Source organism: Zophobas morio, unplaced genomic scaffold (assembly GCF_036711695.1).
Source record: "Zophobas morio isolate AGI-343-1 ecotype UQ-CSIRO unplaced genomic scaffold, CSIRO_AGI_Zmor_V1 ptg000011l, whole genome shotgun sequence".
Taxonomy (NCBI): Eukaryota; Metazoa; Arthropoda; class Insecta; order Coleoptera; family Tenebrionidae; genus Zophobas; species Zophobas morio.
This window is the reverse complement of record NW_026972116.1, coordinates 14,926,434-14,946,939: the sequence shown is the minus strand read 5'-3', so window position 1 is coordinate 14,946,939 and position 20,506 is coordinate 14,926,434. Positions and strand designations below refer to the sequence as shown.

The following is a 20,506-nucleotide window of genomic DNA, read 5'->3' as shown; positions in this document are numbered from 1 at the left end:
CCAGTAAGAAATAGGGGAGTTTATTTTGATTAACGAGAATTTAAGAGGCTATTATTTCGTGCTGTCGAGACACAAAAAACCGAACATACCGTTCAGTCGCATTCGTATTTTGCTTTAATCGCGACGCAAAAAAATTAACGACGCCGCGTTACGTGGATGAAAAATGATTTGTTTGTGACGCGAAAATAGCTCGGTTTTGCAAAATAATGAGCCGTGCCATAAAAACTGGCGAAGTTGAAAAGGACACTTCGCTGAAACAATCGACACTGCGCGAAAATAATGAGCTTAATTTGATTCGGTATGCAAAACCTGGAAGGTTTGCAAATGGTAATTAACGTTGCGCTTCAAAATGCAAACGCGATGCATTTAAATAGACGGATAGATTGTGCGGAGCGTCGCCCCTGGATGCGGAGTTTTTAGACACTTGAAATATGGTAGCAGTCTATGTAATAGGTTTCGTAAAATTCTGTTTACTCGCATGAAAAAAAAGAGGGTTAATTTTCAACTACAGCGCTACGCTATTCAAATTAATGGTGTGCGTATAAAAAAAAGTAATATAAAATACACTTCATGCAAAAAATTTGTTATAGTAACAACAAACGTGATCAATATTAATACACCTTGTGCTAATACACTATTCCATAGAAACTACACAATATATTAAAAAAAAAACTGATCGAAGTTTATTACGACAGAACTTCCTTCGCTCCTGAAGTACAAGTCCAACCAATCCCACTTCTTTGGAAAATTATAAAATTAGATTTTGCGATATTTGTTTTGTAACAATCTCAATAAAGTAAAAACCAGCGGCACAAATAACATCCCCGCAGTCCCTGCGCCATGAGGGCTCAAATTGCAAGGAATTGTAATAACGAACGGGAAAAATGGCCTCTCAGCAATAACAACAAGCTTTAACTTCAAGTGTTTGTTTATACATCGGAAGAATGTTTGACCTGAATGAGTATGTCACCACAAAACAGAGGACTAACGTTATTAAGTAAGTCACAGTCGAACAGATTGTTCTGAATATTATTATCATAATTTTAATTCTTATTTTAAATAATACATTTTTATTCTCATCCTTTCGAGAAAATGGTGTGACTCGTCATTAATGTGATCAAAATTTCCTTTCAATTAGTTAAAATATTTAATCAAAATTTTGAATTCTATGTCTGTGTTTATTCTACTCGTCTATCATGTTTATTATATCAATGTTTTAAAATTTCACGTATTTATTCCGTTTTTCTAAATTACATATATAAAGCCAATATTCACAAAATTCAACTGATATTTTTCGTTAAAACTTATAGCCGCACATTGCATGAGTCCGCATTTAATCTTTCCGTTTGCACTTACTTCAAGAAGAAAATGGCTGATGCCCTAAAGACCTTATTTTGTCACCCCATTTTCTCGAATGTGTGATTGCGGTAATTTTTGTCCTCTGTTTTGAGGCGACAAACTCATTCAAATCTAATTAATTTCTACGTGACATTCTTTCGATGTATAAACATAAATAAAAACTTGAGCTTCAGATTGCTATTACCTAGTGCTGAAGCACATTTTGTGCCATTAGTTCTGTGCTTTAAATATATTTTACACTGTCCGTACGGCGCAGGGACTGCGGGGGTGTTATTTAGGCCGTTGGTTTTTACTTTAGTTGTTAGTCGTTGGTTATCACGAAACGAAAATCGTAACATCAAGTTTTATATATTTTTTTAGAGATAGATTTGCCAGATTATACTTATAGCCTTCGACCAATTTTTTAGTGATCAAATTAAGATCCGCATTTTCTAGAAAATGTGAAAATACCCACGTCTTTATTTAATTACGATCAAATAAGAATAACAATAATTATATTCAAAACACTTTATTTATTGTGGCTTAATTCAAACAAACAAACCAACAAACTTCTGCGCGACATTCTTTCGATGTATAAACATAAACAATCGAAGTTAAGCATGTACACTGATAATAGTATACTCTTTTCCGTTGGTTATTTGCTTTGAATATATATCATATTGTCCGTATGTCTGCGCACGGCACAGGAATTCGAAATGTCATTTACACCACTGGTCTTTATTGTGTAAAGGTTATCAGAAAACTTTTTTTTTCTATATAATTTCTCAAAGAAGCGGAATTTGTTGGAATGTACTTCAAGAGCGAGAGATTATCTGTCGAAGTAGCCTTGGACCAATTTTTTAAGTAGTAGTAGAAAATTTTGTTGTTGAGAACTTACTTAACGAAGCTTTCATCATAAAGTAGAGACTACAGAATATGTATGTATATCAAAATATTGGTCTAAGATTATTCAAACAGAACTTCCCTCGCCCTTAAAGTACATTGATCAAACACAGCTTCTTCGAAAAATTATAAAATTTAATTTTTTCGAATTTAGTTTTTATGAGAACACAGAACAGAAAATACGTTAAAATAAAAATATGCGTGGACCGTTAAAGCACAGGAAAAAGTGAGTGTTTCAATAACAAAATTTTGTGATTGACATTATAACAAGGATATGTACAGAAATTTGAATAAGTTAGTGCGGTCTACCTAATACTGTTTTTGCTCATGAGCCTCCTATAACGAGTAGGTTGGTAGTACTGACATATTTCATAAGTATAGTCTCTAAATTGCATCCATTTTTATTTTTATAAATTTTTTATTTTTATTATTTCTAGTATTTTGTGTTTACGTTTGTTTAGATTTAGATTATTCTGTAATTGGGCGCATGCCTGTAACATAATAAAATTAATTTAATTTAAAAAAAAGACAGTAACTTCCTTTTTGCTTAATATGTATATTTCCAACTATGTGCATCACATTCTGTTTATTTTTGTTAAATTAAACTTTACAGTAATTTATATGCGTATAAGATAATCAAGTGAAAACTTCAGTTTAAATACACAAAGCCATCCATACTACCACAACGCTAGCAAGTATTACCTAGCTTGCTATTACGTATCTAAAGAAAAAGAATTAAAGAATAAAAATAATGAAAATAATAATAAAAAACAAAATCAAAGAGTATTCATAAAGCACAAGTTTTGAAATATAAAATTTAAATAGCATTTGTTACCTAAAATTTTTAGATCACATTGTAGGTGGGGATGATTAGATAGATTTTGGTAAGCGTTTTAGCATCTACACGATATTCTTAATATATATATTTAGATATGAGTAAATAAAATTTGACACCAAGCGGTTCGGTAGTTTCGGAAAATATTATCTGTCTAATAAAAATTGACATAGAAGACAAACAAGAGACAAACAAATGACAGACAGATGACAGATGGACTGACACAGGAGATCTATTTTTCATACTCTAGGGTCATGAAGGTTCGAGAAAACATCAAAGCAGCATTTGCCAAATGGATCTTGTTACAACACTTCCTTAGCTTAGGCTCGGTAAATAAAAAAGAACTATTAAGTTAAATTATTTTTCAATTTAAATGTTAGTTACCACATTTTCCAACAGTTATTTATTGCTAAATTTATTTATTAAGTGCTTATTTTATGAACTAAACTCAATTAAATAACTCTAATAAATCCATTATATAACATTAGAGACAGGTTGTAAAATTTAATGAACCTAACTTAATTTGATTAAGGCAATGCTTACACGTAAAACTAAATACAGTTTTACTACTAAATCGCCAGTAAAAGACATTAGAAATAAAATGTATTCAACGATGGTTCGATATGACGTCATTCATTTATTTAAAGAGGACAGACAAATCTAATTACCGCTTTTTCATTTCGCATAATAATTTTAAAATACTCTTCAAATTTCCGAACAATATTTCGATTTGATAATTTCCGCAGTGTGTTTTATAGAAAGCCTGTATTTTTGCATTCTACGGGCTGTATAAGAAGAAAATAATTCTGTCAGAACATTTCCTTCAAGAGTTACTCGATAATAAATGGAAAAAATTAACAACAAATACTAAGCGTATCTTTTTGTACACCAACACATTACAGCGTAGAAAATTCGGGTTCTCACAAAGTATTGCTTTCTTAAATATCTCTGTAAACAATAGCCAGATTCGAGTTGCAAATTAAATTGAGAAACCTTCGCCTCGATTTTCTAATATCACGTCTTTATAAACAAGTTCTGTGTAAATTTACCAAAAATACATAGTTTTAGATATTATAAAGACCAGTCGGGCAAATTGTGTATCCCCATCATTAAGGTTGTGACATTGTGAAAAGATACATTGTCAACTTTTTTTGTTGAAAATGTGACACAGTAAAAAGAATTTCAACAAAATTTAAAAAATATGTGATAATAAACTGTTTAAAAAAAAACCTTCGTATTATATAGTGGAATTTGTGGACAGATTACATTTAAAATTTCACAACAATAGGTATGTTAATAATGAGAAGCTGCAGTGGTTATTGGGAATCGTAATAATTTCACAATTTCTAGCTGGTTTTGAATTAGGATTTCTGGCACCAAATGACACTACAAGTTGTAAACGAACTCCTAGAAAACATATGAACCGCGTTTTATAGTTACTTTGTTCGTTGATTCTCTATTAACGACTTTAACGTTATTGAGTTTTGTTAAACTCATTCTGAAAATAAAATGGCCGACTGTTCTCGCCATTTTGTTAACAGTTTCAAATTATTGGCGCCTAAATATGTATGGGTTAATGAAATTATTTTAACGAAAAACGTAGGGGTGGGCATAGATTAGATCATGATTGAGATCCCGCTTTTTGCTTTGAGTTAATTTACCTATATACAGCGTGTTATTGAAAGGTACGTACAAAAAGTTTTATTGGTACAGTTGCTAGGATTTACTAAAATAAATAAATTAATCTTAGCTATTTGTCCTTCAGTAGCGTCTAAAAGGTTGGATAAGAGTTAATTTTCCCCTTATAATTTTGATTCCTGGTCAGGATTATTTTTTTTAGAAATATATTGCATATATCTCTTCCTCAATACGGTGAAGAATATTCGCTTAGTGAAAATTGTTTCAACATAGTGTTGTTTTCTGATAAAGATATGAATCTATTTTCAGTATTTTCTTTAACATTTGGTTCTTTTTATGACAACCTGTACTTTCGCAGGAAATATTGTCAAAATTAAACGCAGGTATGGTGTACAGGCTGCATACAGGCTGCAGAAGACAGAGACCTCTGTGGAATACACATCAAACTAATGTAACAATACCGATAAATAACTACAACTGACACACAGTACAGAGTACTTAGTTGCCTACTGAGAAAAAAAAAAACTTTAAATATTACTAATAATTCAAAACCTACAATAGGTTAATAACAAAGGAAAATTGATTACGCGAGAGTAAGAGTTCCATTTAAAAATTTGCAGCTGTCATAGCTCGTAGTGTATGTTGTCGCGCCATCTATAGGTCCCATGTGTAACAGATTACAGTGTTCTTTACACTGCAACTAGTCCAAACTCTCGAAATCTGTAGTAAATGTTCAGAAACTTCAACGAGTGGTTCATAGATTTCACACCCGACGCACATTAACGCGGCAAATTCAAAACCACAAAATTTAATACTTACTCAAATAATAAAGTTCCAAACTATCCAAATCGTCATAGCGACTACGTTTCGTTTCGGTGAATTTCTTCCACTCTAAAACACACCCGTAGTTTTTTCTCTAAAAATAAAACAAAACCACTCACTCCTCTTCAGAAAGTTCAAGCACCCACTAGATTCCTCCTTCAAGGGTTGATCACCAGTCCTCTCCCCTAAAGCGCCAAGTTCGATACTTTCCCTCTCCGCATTTTCGCCGGAAAGCTGAGAACAATAAAACTCTCGTTAAAATCGAGCCTCCCAATTCAAAAATAGAGTTAAACGTACTTGTTGAACTTGGGCCAACGGTTCAGCCCAATTCATTGTAGTGTTTGTTTATCGATTTGCGATTGGTCCGCCACGAACGGAAGCAATTTTGCCCGAAGCTCGCACTTCCACTGAGATGACAGTCGAAAATTTCGTAGTAACCAGGTGGTATTGGCACCTCACCAAGTTATTTTGGGTCATTGAAATAAATTTGTCAGATTAGGACAGAGGACAGCGGCTTTATTATGGCGGCGAAGCGAAACTCTTAAAAAATAAATAGGGGAATCCGTTACGGTGTATTGAAAAAACGCCAAAACCTCGCTGGTACCGACTAATGAAAATAAATCCCGGATTTTTGTTAGGCGTTGCTGATGTTACGATCTCACATATGGCACACCATGTTGCCAACAAATCAGATGCAGTTTCATAGGCTGCGGTGCAATTTATCCACACAATAGGCGTATTTTAACATGCGTACAAAGTTGCAAAATTTTCAGGTTCCTTATTATTACGTATGGCAGATCTGGTTCCTGGCATACGTCAAACGTGATGGTGTGAATATTTAATAACTTAATGAATATTATTAATTATATGCGTCGACGTTTTTTGTCAGAGCGCAAAAAAGAGATAACATAATTAAGTTAATTTATAAGACATTAAAGCTGTGGCTTGATTTTATTGTCGTTTTACAGTTTATACAAATTATTTTGAGAAAAAAGGCTCAGTCAATGCTTGTGTGCTTTTACGACTCCATTTCAGTCCCATTCTTTAAAAGCGACGGAATAAAGGAGACCACACATACAACGACTTTATATAACTGCTTTTTTGTTGCTGTAAATACAAATTAAAGGAATAAACCGAGCTTTTTCTGAAGCTAAATCTCCTTATATTAATATAGCGGAGCGATCAAATTCTTTGTTTCAAAATTAAAAAAAAGACATTACACAACACAAATTGACGATTAAAATCTGAAACTGCATTCTTGCGGAGAAAAAATTGATTGATGAATTAAACTGATAAACAAATTATTAATTTGGAACCGTTTTTGTAAAAATGCGATAATGAGTTGGCGGTCGTTCATCTGAAATTTATCTATGTAAAATTATCTAAAGGTGAAAAATTAAGACGCTTGTGTGGGATTTACCGTAATTTCTTTATCGAAATATTAATTAATTAACGACTGTTATTAACATTTCTTTTTAACAGATACAAATTAACTATGCCTACGGTTTTTAGTTTAGTTCTCGTCTATTTGGTACTGGTGTTTTCACCATTAAAGATAAAAATCTACACGAATCTTTTTGATCAAAGCCAAATGCTTACTACAAATATTACATATAATAAATTATGCAAGTAATATTTTGAATTTTTATTCAAGGTAACTGAAGCGGTGCTTTAAACTGAACAAATCGGTTATAAAATAGATATATGTTTTTATATAATGTGGCAAAGGATAATTCGATCCGATTAAATATATGTCGCATTAATTTGATTTTATTTTATTATAAAATTATGATAAAATCAAGAATGATGCACAAAAACTTGAACTGTAGAAAGTATATTTTAATTTTTTGTATACCTAGACAAAATACGGTCACTTCCTGCTGGCATTCTCAATTTCTCAGTAATAATATTTAAAAAGCTTAATATTAATTGTAACTATAAAACACATGTAAAATACAACTTTCATAACTTAAAGTTTTAAGACATGGGAATCATAAAAATTAAAGAAAATAAAAATTTTATCACAAAACATTAAACCTTTGAAAACAATTATTTCCATGAATAGGAATAAGAGAAACCAACACCGATAGACCCAAAACCCCATCACAAATTCTAAAAGCCAAAAACGTCATACTAAAAAAATTAGTCTAAAGAGTGTTATTGGTTGCTGGATGGAATAGTTTTGAGGTCAATTTAAGAAACTAATAGAACGTTATGTTTCAAGTATTAAAAAAATCTAAAATTGGCTAAGATTCGCTACGATGGTCAATGGGATATCCCCACCTTTGCACTGAAATCGGTTCATCCCTTTGGGAGCTACGATACCACAGATAGACTTCAGAGTTATAACACCCCTTTTTTGTGTCGGCGTCGGGGAATAGAAACTACATTACGAACTTCTTTAAAATGATACTAAAACATAAACTTTGATTATGTGACTGCAGAACAGTAACGAAATTTGTTCTTTTATCTTATACTTCAAAAATACACCCCGAAGTGGGTCAGTAATATCCTTCAATTTTTTATCGATATTTTTTTTTAATTCTGAAGTATAGTAACGTTGTGATTATTGAACTGCATGTGAAAATTAATTTTTTAGCCCAACCCCAAAGTTGGTGACCTAACCTCATTCATTTTTTAATTAATCTCGGTTAGAAAATATATTTTGGAGGGTTGTGACATAGAGATTTTTTTAGTTAAAATGGTTTTCAAAAGATATATTTATAGATTGTGTGAGGAAATGTTCATATCATTTTGATGACCACATAGAACAAAGCAAGATTACAGTTAGTGTTACATTGTACATGTAAAACTTAATATATTTCTTCGTAATTATTGACACCTCATTTGACAAAACCTCGGTATGTAATATTTGTAGCGTTTAATCTTTCACATAATGTAGAAATAGAAAATTGGTCTAGGGTATTAGACAGAACTTCCCTCGTCTCCTAAATCCCATGGAATAAATCCCATTTAATTTAATATCAATTTAATACTTTACTGGACTAAAAATCCAGTTTTTCCGAAAAATTATAAAATTTGATTTTGCAAAATTTCAGTTATTTGATGATAACCCTTAAAAGTAAAAAAATATAGGTAATACAAGTCAAAGAAAAACAGTTGGTAAGGATGGGATGAAATTTTCATATACACCCTATATTTTGTTACTGGAACTTATTCTATTTTTTGTTCTCTTTCTTTTTTGTTAAGAAGTTTTATTAAGTTGGTAGTTACTGTAAATTTTTACTTTGTTAAGAAACATATCGACATATTAGAAGAATAGGAAAAAAAATTAGAGTAAGATGCAGTCATAAAATACAGGGGGATTTATTTGAAAAAACTGATATATCGATATTTGAAAAGTATGATTTTAGAAATTTTTGTACATTCATATTAAAGTTTGATTTAATTAATATCACAACAAGTCGCGTAGTTTTACTTATCCTTCCTCAAAATATTATAAGAAATAATCCCATTGCGATTTTTTTGTGATCTCTTCCATTACATAAAATTTCAAGAAAACTGGAATAACGTGGCAACGTCGCATCGGTATTTCAAAAATAAACATAGTTGTAAAACCTAAGAAAAGATTAATCAAAATATGTAAAAATATATAGGATGTTTCATTTAAAAATAAGTCTGTTACACCGAAGAACCGTACAACTTTGGTCCTTGACTTTTTCTTCTAGTCTAATAATTAATGAGATATTGAAGAACACTCGCTTAGCGACTCACCCTGTATATAAAATTTGAAAACAATCAATCGGTCACGTAGTTTGCGGGTTATTCGTCTAACAAAAATCGATACAGACAACAAACAGCCAACAGACGGAAACGGAAGACTATTTTTTCGTATTCTCGACGTGATGAAACGTCGATAAAATATAAAAGTAGCCAGTCGCCCGATGGACCCTATGACATTACATCCTAAAAAACAAAATTTGAATTTCTTTTAAAAATAAATTATACTACAATATATGTAGTAAGAAATTCTTGCATTTCTTTAATTTTAAGTCTTCTGAATCTGATTTTTTACATCTGGATTTCTAAGGAAACAATTCAAGACGGATTCCTAAACCCAAGGACGAAAGTATGTTATTCTATTAAATTTAAATTGTTATCATGAGAAATTTGAGGTGACGTTATCAAAGTGTTTAGCCATCTACAGCATATTCCTATCCATAGATACACATAAAATTTGACAACAATCGGTCCGGTAGTTTTGGAGATTATCTCTCTTATAAAAAACGACAGAGACAGACACAAAATGGGACCTATTTTCGTACTCTAGTTTACGCTCGGAAAGTAAAAATTAAAAAGTATGAAGTGATACGTAGACAAAGTTAAAATTTTAACAGGAAGTAGAGTCTAACAGAATAGTAAGAAGTGGAATTAAAAATACATTTAATAAAAAAAAAATGATACTAAACTTGGTAATTTAAAATTTAAACAGAAGTAGGGAACAAAAAACATAAACTAAAATTATATCTGTCAAATGTAGTTCAAATTTCACTTCATCTTCACTTGATAGTAAACAAGGACACGGACAAATTTCATAAACAAAGTTGACATCATATGGAGGTTCCAAGAAGACTCAGGTTACTCAATAATCCATAGAAAGCTCAGTCCAGAGCTTCAAACTGAATCTCTGAATTTCTTTTTTAAGCATTTCGTAACTAAAAAACCAACCGGAATCGTCAAATTGTAATTATCTTGAGATAAATGTTAGAATACGCTTTATAGTCTTTATTCCCGAAATTCTCTTCATCATTTATTTCCTGGCTAACTTGGACCTGTTTTTGGTTTGGTCTAATAAAATTGTTACTCAATAAGTATGCTTAATATTAAACTCAAATTTTTTTCATACGCTGACATTGCCTTTTATACTAAGTAAAAAAAATACAATTCTTTTCATAATAAGAGCATTTAAGAAAGACTAAAATAAAAATTAGGTTCACAAAAAATTAATAATTTTAAGCTTTATTCGCAGTTTCCAATAGTTTTGCAAAAAATTGTTTAAAGTTCGATGGAATAATTATCTTCTTTATCGTTACCAAATATTACGCTTTTTGGTTTTATTTATATTAATTTCAACGTTTTTTGTGTATTATTATCTTTAATGCATAATTATAAGCATTTTTCTTTAGGTAATTTTGCATGACACAACCACATTGAAAGACATAATAAGTTTCAGCAGAAGCTCTCTAAAATGTATGACTCTCTTCCTGCCCCTTCTTTTTTGAAAAAACTCTTTATTATAAAAATAAACCCAATCGAAATTTTTTGATATAAAAGTAACCATTTATTGAAAAAAGTCTCAACTTTTACGTATTTGCCTTTCTAAAATTTCAAATGAGTGATATAACTCTTTTTGCGTTAGCAGTCTCGGCCAACCACTTTCAGCGATTACATTGCATCCGGTGAACGCCGCTTTAGTCCGGTCGGTTTTTAAATTAGAACCGATATTTGCACACGTTAAAAATGCATAGAAGAGGTCCTGCCTTGGGGCGAAATTTGATATATATTGTGTATAATTACATACGTGTTAATAGTTAAAAAGGGTATACGCGGTCCGGACAAGAGGGATCAAAGAACCCGTGCAGACATTCCAGGACGGGTGCGGTGGTCCGGACAGCCTGTGGCGTATGTGAACGTGATTATATGGAGCAAATAGCTCCTCACAAAAACAAAGTTTCTTGTCACCGTGCAATTTACTAAAGTCTTATTTACCGGATCGACTTTTCTGATCCTTAATGACAGAGCCGAGGTCGCACACAAAACGTCGGGCACGCAACACGGCTCCTTCTTCTTCTTCGTTCCCTCTGATTATCGGTTTATTCAAGAATTTGTATAATTGGATCGCGTCAGAACATTATCTCCACTTTTTCTACACAGTCATTGAATATGTAGCAATTTACGACTGCCTTAAAGGTGGACACATAGCACACGATTTGTCTGAAGATTTCGAGCCAAACACAAAAAGAAAGCGCCGACTTTACAAAACGCAAAACGCGAATATTCAACCTGGAATCACCATTGCTGAAACGGATAATAATTATTATTATTGAGGAATATTTTGTAGAAAAATCGAAAGTAAGTTATCATACGAAATTTTCATAAAGTTACAAAGCTTCATGCCCCCCCTAAACGTAGAAAGAAATAATACTGAAACAGAAATGTACATTTCGAAAAAAGTCTTTATCAAAAAAATTCGTTCTTATTACGTAAAATTAAAATTAAAATGATCAGTCTAAAGATCGAATTCTAGGGCAAATGCTTTTTCATTTTGGTTGTAGACAAATGCATGAAAGTTGTATATACTCGTAAATGTGTATCTGAGAATTTTCTTTTATTTGAACCCTACTTATTTTTTGCATTTATTGCATATTGGTGATAGGTGCAGTGGTAATAGAATACACCGACGTAGTTAGTTTTAATCTGTAAATGTATAGTTTAAGTCCAAATATGTATTATCTAAAAATATTAATGTGTAGAAAAGTAATTTTTCTTGCATATTTTGCATATATTTATTGTATATTTTAGCAATTTTTTTAATGAAACCCACTGAAATTTCTAATTTTAAATATTCTCTTTATTTTCCCTAATTCTTTTTGACATTTTTCGGGCCTAAATCCACCGTTTTTTTAAGCCTAAAATCACCTCTTTAAATTGATGACATGTGAAGAAAATTTTCATATACATTCGAGGTTTAATTATCTGTCTGATAAAATAGCAACAGACAAACGACAGACAGTCGGAGTAGGTACATATAATAAAATCCTACAAATAAAAGCATACATCTTGTGGAAAATGTCATCGCCGAATAAAAAAACAAGGAAACACAGTCCTGTATACTAGTGTAAACATTACTAACGTTTCCAAATCTACCTTAGTTCAGTCTGTTAGGAAAATAAATCAGGATAGTTTATGAAAATCCCACAAAATAAGTAATATGTTGCAAAATTTAAAAACCGCGATAGCCTGCTGCAGTTTTCATTAAACAATTTACTTTAAGAAATATTAACAGAGAAAGTGTATCTTAAATTATATACAAACTATCAATCTTACTCTAGTTCAGGAATCTCCCATTACTCTTAGCTACTAATAGCTCAGAGGCGGTTTTAACAAAAAACTTTTAAATATGATACATGACTAATGCACCTGTCCTAAAGACTAAAAAATATAAAATGTGACATGTTGAAAACAGGTGTTAAACGTTACATTTTATAAACTTGTATAATTTTGCTGCCGCGTTCTCGGTAATCTATTTTTGAAATTTCAAAATTTGACACAGATTATTTTTACAAATGTTAATAAAATTTTTATGAAACACAACATTAAACTTGTGTAAAGTATTTTCTTATGGGTTGGTGTAAACTTTAATATTTCACGTTCCATAAAACTAAGTAGGTGATCATTTGCATATTTATACGCTTTTGAAATAAACCGATAGCTTAACAGAATTTTCTGTTTACAAGAGGACGAGTTAATAAAATTTAGAGTTACCAGTAAAGCATAAAATTAGTATTATCCAGTACAAAGAAAAAATAATAACTTTAACCTATAATTCTGGACATTCCAAGCTTACGTCAAAACTTTTAAAGTATGGAGAATACCGAGCCAATTTTTTAAATTAAAAAAATCCAAAGGCGACATACATCATTGCCATCGTCAATTTGTAGCCGTCTGTTTTTTTAAACTAAAATTGTACAGACTTTTTTGGCTTGAATCTGATTTTATCCTTCAGTTCTTATTATATTATTAAGGCTTATGTTATGTTGTGACTGTTTCGACCATTGGTAATAAAAAATCAATGAAAACAGGTGTTGAAATCCTATTTAAAAAACAAAAGTCGTCTTTCGTTGCAGTCAAAGCGGAAGTGTGGGACTTAATTTTATGACGTTTGATTAATTTCATAGGCATTTGTACAGGAAAGTCTTATTTTCACCATTATGAAGCAGTTCAGCAAAGAAGCCTTTTCATAAGCATTCAGATTATCATTTATCTATTTATTCCAACATACAAGAACCGACAAGACCAGGATTTAAGCACCTGTATACATAATCTTTGTTTCTTTTGTGCACTCCGTGAAGGCTGTATTTCAGTACCTATTGCAAGTTTATCTATTTTTACATTATAACCGTAAACACTGTACAACAAAATGTTTCATACAATTTTGACAACCTCGGTAATAAAATGTGTGCGATAAAACTGAAAAAATCCACCTGTGAAAAAGCGGAAAATCGGTGAACTTAAATAATAATAGTTACTTTCAGTTAAGTTCACAACTACAAAAGAAATATCTGAAAATACATTACAGTTTTAATTTTGACCAATTTGTGCAATTTTTCTGTAATTTACCAGTTAATTGAAATGTACATCATTTTTTATCATCATCAATAGAAAGAGGATCAAAGACAGCCATGGAATTTTTAAAATTGGTCTTTGATATAATTTTGTCGGATTACCGTTGAAAGTTTGAGTTGAAAATGCAAGGATCAAAAGCAAACTTTAAAAAATCCATGGCTGTCTTCGCTCGTGTTTTTTATTGTTGTCACGGTATAAGTAATATGATATAATGTAATGGATAAATCTGATAATAACATGTTTCTATATCTGTGAACATTTTTCTTTTTCTTACGACGACTTTGGCAGCACTATGGAAATTCAGTTCTCTCAGTATTGTCCTATACATTTAATAAAATTTTAATGTTTAAAAGCACCAACTACGAGTATCACGAAGTGTATTTTTTTAAAAGATTAATCAATAAACTTTCAAAATATTTTTGCATTAAAAGAATCTCCGTCTTCATAAATAACACCCCTTTTTCGTTTCAAGAAATCTGTAATACTGTCTATGTCTGTGACTGTGTTGGTAGATAGATTTTATAAATTCCCTCGCTCCTGAAGTACATTTTTCGAAAAATACAAATTTTGATATTGTGAAATTTTATTTACTTACTTTATGATAACCCTAGCAAGCTAAAAAAATATAGATTAGATAAAATTAAATCTATGACTACGACATTCGTGGTTCAAAATGTACAAAGTACATACACTGTCCGTCGATAAGAAGATTTTTTTAGTTTACAAAATAAAAGGTTCAAAATTTGTATAGTATGGCATCACCATTTACATTGTACGGCGTACGTCGTTCCTAAAATGCGGCCCTTGACATTTATAGAACACGGCATTCGTCCATAGTGTTACTATAAAATTTAAAAAATCTGGTTCTGAAGTATAAGAGAATTTTATCTTATAAAATTTAAGTAACATTTACTGAAGAAAATTTTGAGATGACATCATCAATTTTTAGTGAGAATGACAAGACAAATTCTAGTTAAAGGTTTAGTATCTACGAGATATTCGAATATTACGTCTAAAATTTTACAACAATCACTCCGGTGGTTTTGGAGATTAGTTGTTTAATAAAATCACCAACAAACCACCTATTTTCTCATATATTAGGGATCATCAAACAAGCAGAAAACATTAAAGTAGCCGTTCGCCGAATGAACTTTATTAACCATAGTTCCCTAGCTTATGTTCGAAAAGTAAAAAGTGGTATCAAACCAGTGATCTCCGCGTTCTTTGCTTTACTAATACAACGCGTTCACCATTCATAATGATAATACTTTGTTATTATACAGGGTGTTTACTAAACATGTGGCAAAAATTCAGGGCCTTTTTTAAAATTTGTTGTCTTTGGATGATCTTCATAAAGACTCTTTGTGTCGAAGATACAAGGTGCTAAAAACTTTTCGAAAAAAATAGTTCATTTTATTCATTTTTCATGTACAAATTCTTAATATATAAAAACTGCTCAAGATGACTACACATGCACCTAATCTTCTTCTCAATGGCTGTTGACCTTTGCCAAAAATATTAGAGTTGTTTTCTACTGCATTACATCCACTAATTACCCCTGTCAATTTTTTTTTCATTTTCAATGCAGTCCACCATAGTTTTACTTTACTTTTATCGCCCCGTAACTTCGAAACACAAATTCCGAAATTATTCAGGAACAAAAAAGATCTTAAAATAACTCAAAAGAATAATCCCCTGAATTTTTGCCGCATGTTTAGTAAACACCCTGTATAATTGGTATTTTTTTGAGAAAATCTAGATGCCTAGAATAAAAACTCAAGGCGGAATCGAGAACCACAAGTGCAGGAGTATGTTCTTTTATGAAATTTAAATATCATTTATTATTACTTAAAATTTTAAGATGGCATAATCAAATTTCTGATGGGGGAATTAGACAAATTTTGGTTAGCGTTTTATCATCTACACGATATGCATAATATGCATCAACAACCGGTCCGGCAGTTTCAGAAATTATCTGTTTAATAAAAATCGACAGACGACACATAGCAGACAGACAGATGACAGATGACAGACGACAGTCAGACAAACAAATGCTCTAGGGATCGTAATACGTCAAGAAAAATTGAAAGTAGCGATTCGCCGGTCAAAATACTAATTACTTCCTTACCTTAAGCCCGGGAAATAAAAATGAAAGAATATGTAATTACATTTTCCTCGCCTCTAAAGCATAACCTATGCCATTTTTAATTGCACCTCAAAAGTACGGAATTTTTTGTAAACAAATTTACTCTTTTTAAGAATTTAAGTGTCAGACCGTATAATAAGTGATAAAATGCACTCGTCCACAAGTTATAGTCTTGAGAGTTTATCCTTATCAATTAAGCTGTTCTCGAAGTTCCGAACATTTCTTTTGCGTCTAATAACAAGTGACAACGAGGTTTGTTGTGTTGACAATGTTCATCCTCTACAGTTTCTTCTTAATGATTCAAGACTTGAGCAGATTTCCGTGACCGACACATTTTTTGATAAAACTATAACACACTTCACACCACGAGCACAGAAACAAAAAAGTGAGAAATAATTAAATACGCTTTTATGGGGTTCCTCTTTAACAGACCATAAAACCGCTATAGAATTTGTAAGACTATACATGTATTAAATATTTTTTGACTGAATACGGTTTAATTGTGATTTTAAAAATCAATTTATGTCGTTCTAACTAGAATAAAATATAAGAAGTTAATTTGATGTGTACAGTGTAACACTAGGTTTAAATTAAGTGGTAAATCTATTAGTAAGTCCTGGCAAGCAAAAGTGGCATATATTATGTCTTTTAAAACCCCCATAGGATTCTATGAATAAACACCTGCATAGGAAAGAGATGAAGATGAGTCAAGCGAAGGGGTATCATTGAGTTATTATCCTAACTGCGTAAATACAAACAGTACATTGAATGTCACTTGACCATTCGTGAACTCATAATGAACTCAGCTTCGTGTGATATTTGGTCTTGTTCTGATAAAAAAAAAAAGTGAATATTGAACAAGCTTACTTGGTTTTATAAAAAACTAATAATTTTCGTCGGTACTTGTACACAAAACATTAGTAAAATAATTCTTCAGTCTTTTCTACCTTGTCGGGCCCGATTTTCAATGCCGCTTCGTTTGACTTATCTTCATCCCGGTCCCACGCAAATGTTTACTCATAAACAGAAGGGTAGGAAATATTATTTAACAGAAGTTCATACTTTTATGGTAATCCTATGCTGGCTCTCAAAGTTAGATCTCCCACTTTTATTTGCCAGAACTATAAACAAATTTTTTCAGATAATTTATGCGAACGGTTTCGAAAACTAAAAGCTTCGTCTAAAATGCAAAACATTTAAGAGGCATTTTGTAATAAAGATTTATAAAATTCTTTCTTAATACGGCACCACCAACTGTCTGGAAGGAGAGAATACATCGTTTTTCACTCAAGTTCTTTACGTTCTAAATGATTGTAAATGTTCGGATTTACATAAAATGAGATTACACGACTGTGTTGGTTGGTTTTTCCTTAAATTAAAAAAAATCTACGTGAAAAAACTTATTTCTTATGAAATTTTATAAAAATTGTTTGTTTTAAAATTTCGAAAAAACAAGAAATCAATGTTTAAGCACACATCCCAAGAACGAAAGATACTAAAATTATTGTAAACAACAAATATTTTTAGCACAACTATGTAATCTTTACAACTGGTTTTTAAAGACCTCAGGTGGCATACAGTAAAAGCAATTGTTTCGTCAAAACTGATTTTCTTGTACCTATCTCATTTGCGACAAAAAAGTCGATAATGTTTCTTAGGTAGCGTCTAAGATGAAAACAGTGCCCAAAACGGCGTTCCGAAATTTCCAGAAATAACTGAGATATCGATTTTTAAAAATACATGATGAAAAATTTGACCAAAATAAGTAAAAAAATAGTTATATGATGGTAAACTGTTTAAAAAACTGTCATTCTGTTATGGAGAGGAATTGGTGGTCAAGTTATATTTAAAGTTTCATAACAATAAAGGAGATATTTCATTCTGAAAATGTATTGAACGTTCCACCACAGGAAAACGTAGGGAGTAGGTACATAAGAAACTCCATTTTAGTAGGTATTTTCTTGCCTCTGTAATCACAGCTCTCTATGCAACCATCAGGACAATAACTGTATAAACTTCGCGCACCATAGGCAACCATTCGGCCATCCGTCGGGTTGTAAACCGAGCATTACGTCTGGCAGGTCAATTTTATGGTGGTTAATACAATGTTGTCTCGTTAGACACATACCTCCAGAGGCAATTCGGAACCTGGCGTCAAATTATAGACCACTTCATCGGCGTTGACAGAGGGATGAGCGTGATTCATATCGCGATCTTTTAGATTAAACGGGCGCCGGAACTGACGAAGGGTAAACGAAGATCACAGCCGATGTTTTATTTATGACCGAATTAAAGACGGCCCTAAGCACCAACACACAATTACCCTCTAATTCATTGACCGTAAGCTGATCAGACCGGGAAGAATTTTGTTGAGTTCCTCTCAAACGAATCTTATTGCACTACTGGACTCGTAACAACGCGTTTAATGTTTCGATCTAAAATTATTTTTTGTTTCTCTCTTGCCGGGATTTATTGTGAAATTTGTGGCGTGTTTAAGTACGTTGCAGGGTTTAATTCTGGTTTAATCGAGATGATTGACTGAGTTATTTTTAAAGTTACATCAATAAAACTCTCAAACCAGAACGGGTATGCTATTTTCGGAGCGACTACTTCCAAAATTAAGAAAAGAGTGTACAGAATGTAGGTGTGGTTGTCAGTTGATGCGATCCCAAAGTTTCCTGTTCAATTTTTAACCTAAATCTCGTTTTGCACTTACTGATACGAACAATGGATAAACAAGGTGTATGTCAGGCGAACCTAAAATAATGAGTTAAGGTTAAATTTTATCAGTGCTCATTAATTTTGTTCTGACAGAAATAAGTCCTGATTTAAATTAACAAACACTGACAATAAAACCACTGGAAACTTCAAAAGAATTCTTCGCAGACAGGATTAAATATGCTGTTAAAAAATTAAAATCTCTCATAGGAATAGTTCGTAACAATTTGCATTAAGAACATTGTTATCAAATGTTTTAGAGTACTGCTTTGTTGTTGCACACACCAGTCTGTAAAGAATCGCTGCTAAAATGCATAACATATAACAACTCAATAAAATACGTTTTAAATTGTTTAATGTTCAAAGACGTTGAGAGTTAACGTGCCAAATGCTTTAAAAAAGGGCATAAAGATCAAATATTTGCAGATTACATGAATTTTTTATGTTCAAATTTAAGGTGTCACTTTGATCCCATATTTTCTAAAATTTATGTTAATATTAATACCGTTTCACTTTTTACATTATGCTGAAACACTAAACTGAAAATACTAACGTAATTTGGGCATAAAAAATGTTTCCATTCCGAAATAGTGAACATTGACCAAACGACTTGTGATGGGTTTATTTGGGCACCGAGGATTAGAGCAATAACACTTTACGAAACCATCATGATGGAAGAAAGTTGCAGATTTACAACACGCGTGGGCAGATGGCCTGTAGGAATTGAAGATCCTGTCAATAGGACTGTAAATTATAGTTCATAATCCTAAAAGGTAAAGAAAATCTCCAGTAAATGCAATCGGGAGTCATTTGGGGGTGTTCACCATTCGGAATCGAAACTATAATTTGAGCCACTAAACTTAGGAAGCGGCAAAATTGTTGGAAAAATATTGCGGCACATTAAGTATATAGTTAAAATAAAAAACTAATTAAATGATCAAAAGGTCATTACTAGCGTGTCAGAATAGCTTTTATTCACTTCTGTGCGCTTGCTCGAATTGAGTTTTCACCTGTTGCCTGCTTCAATAATAGTAATAATAATAATTTTCGTAGTTACATAATAAAAATTCCACACCGGTTCAATTTGCCTCACACAAAACCGTAATTGAATATATCAAAAAACTGTGCATCAGCAAAACCGAAAGTGAAAAAACCAGAAATCATTTTTATTAGAGAGGAATCCTATTATAATCATATTACTTTGCCTTCATAATAAAATCGATAGATGATCCGATTAATTTTGACGCGGTGTTGAGAACACTTCCAAGAAAAGACGTGTCTTTACAATGTGTGAAAGATCTTACTAGATTCAATTTAGTGGCAGCATTCTTCTAGCAACGGCAGCACACGATTTTTCTGGGAGCTTTCCACGAGAAAACCGCCACTTAACCCCCTTTTTTTGTCGCTGCCGCAGTTAAATAAGAAACGATTAATTTTATTGCCTATTGGGGTCCCGCTGATGAGGAGGCCGACTCTGTCGAATAAGTTGTTAAATAGATATCGGCGTTTTACTGTTTTCGAAACATATACACTTTTAACGGACGGATTTGGAGCCGATTTTTAATCATAAACGTGGCGGCCACACACATTATATCCTATACCTCAATCATAAAAATCCCTTCGACGTTCGACTATTAACTGCCTTTTAATTTATTCCCGACAGATTATACTATGGCTTTGACCGTTTGGCGGTGTTTCGATTACTGATTTCTCTCTTTGAAATAATGCTTTTCGGCGAT

General features: G+C 32.0%; 1 protein-coding gene across 2 annotated transcripts in view; it reads right to left on the bottom strand.

The window, feature by feature from the left end:
- The window catches only part of LOC135127023 (uncharacterized protein), a 331,051-nt gene extending 312,692 nt beyond the window's left edge, over nt 1–18,359 (bottom strand). The window contains exons 1-3 of one of the 2 annotated variants that reach the window (XM_064053317.1): nt 18,178–18,359; nt 5,656–5,770; nt 5,534–5,605 (exon numbers count right to left, since the gene is read on the bottom strand). In XM_064053317.1, coding sequence (XP_063909387.1) covers nt 5,534–5,605; nt 5,656–5,770; nt 18,178–18,255 — 265 coding nt within the window. In that variant the 5' untranslated portion in view covers nt 18,256–18,359. Of the gene's footprint in view, nt 1–5,533; nt 5,606–5,655; nt 5,771–5,833; nt 5,940–18,177 lie in introns of those variants that run through there. The other variant, XM_064053319.1, reaches the window with a different exon arrangement.
- Nucleotides 18,360–20,506: the final 2,147 nt, after the last annotated feature.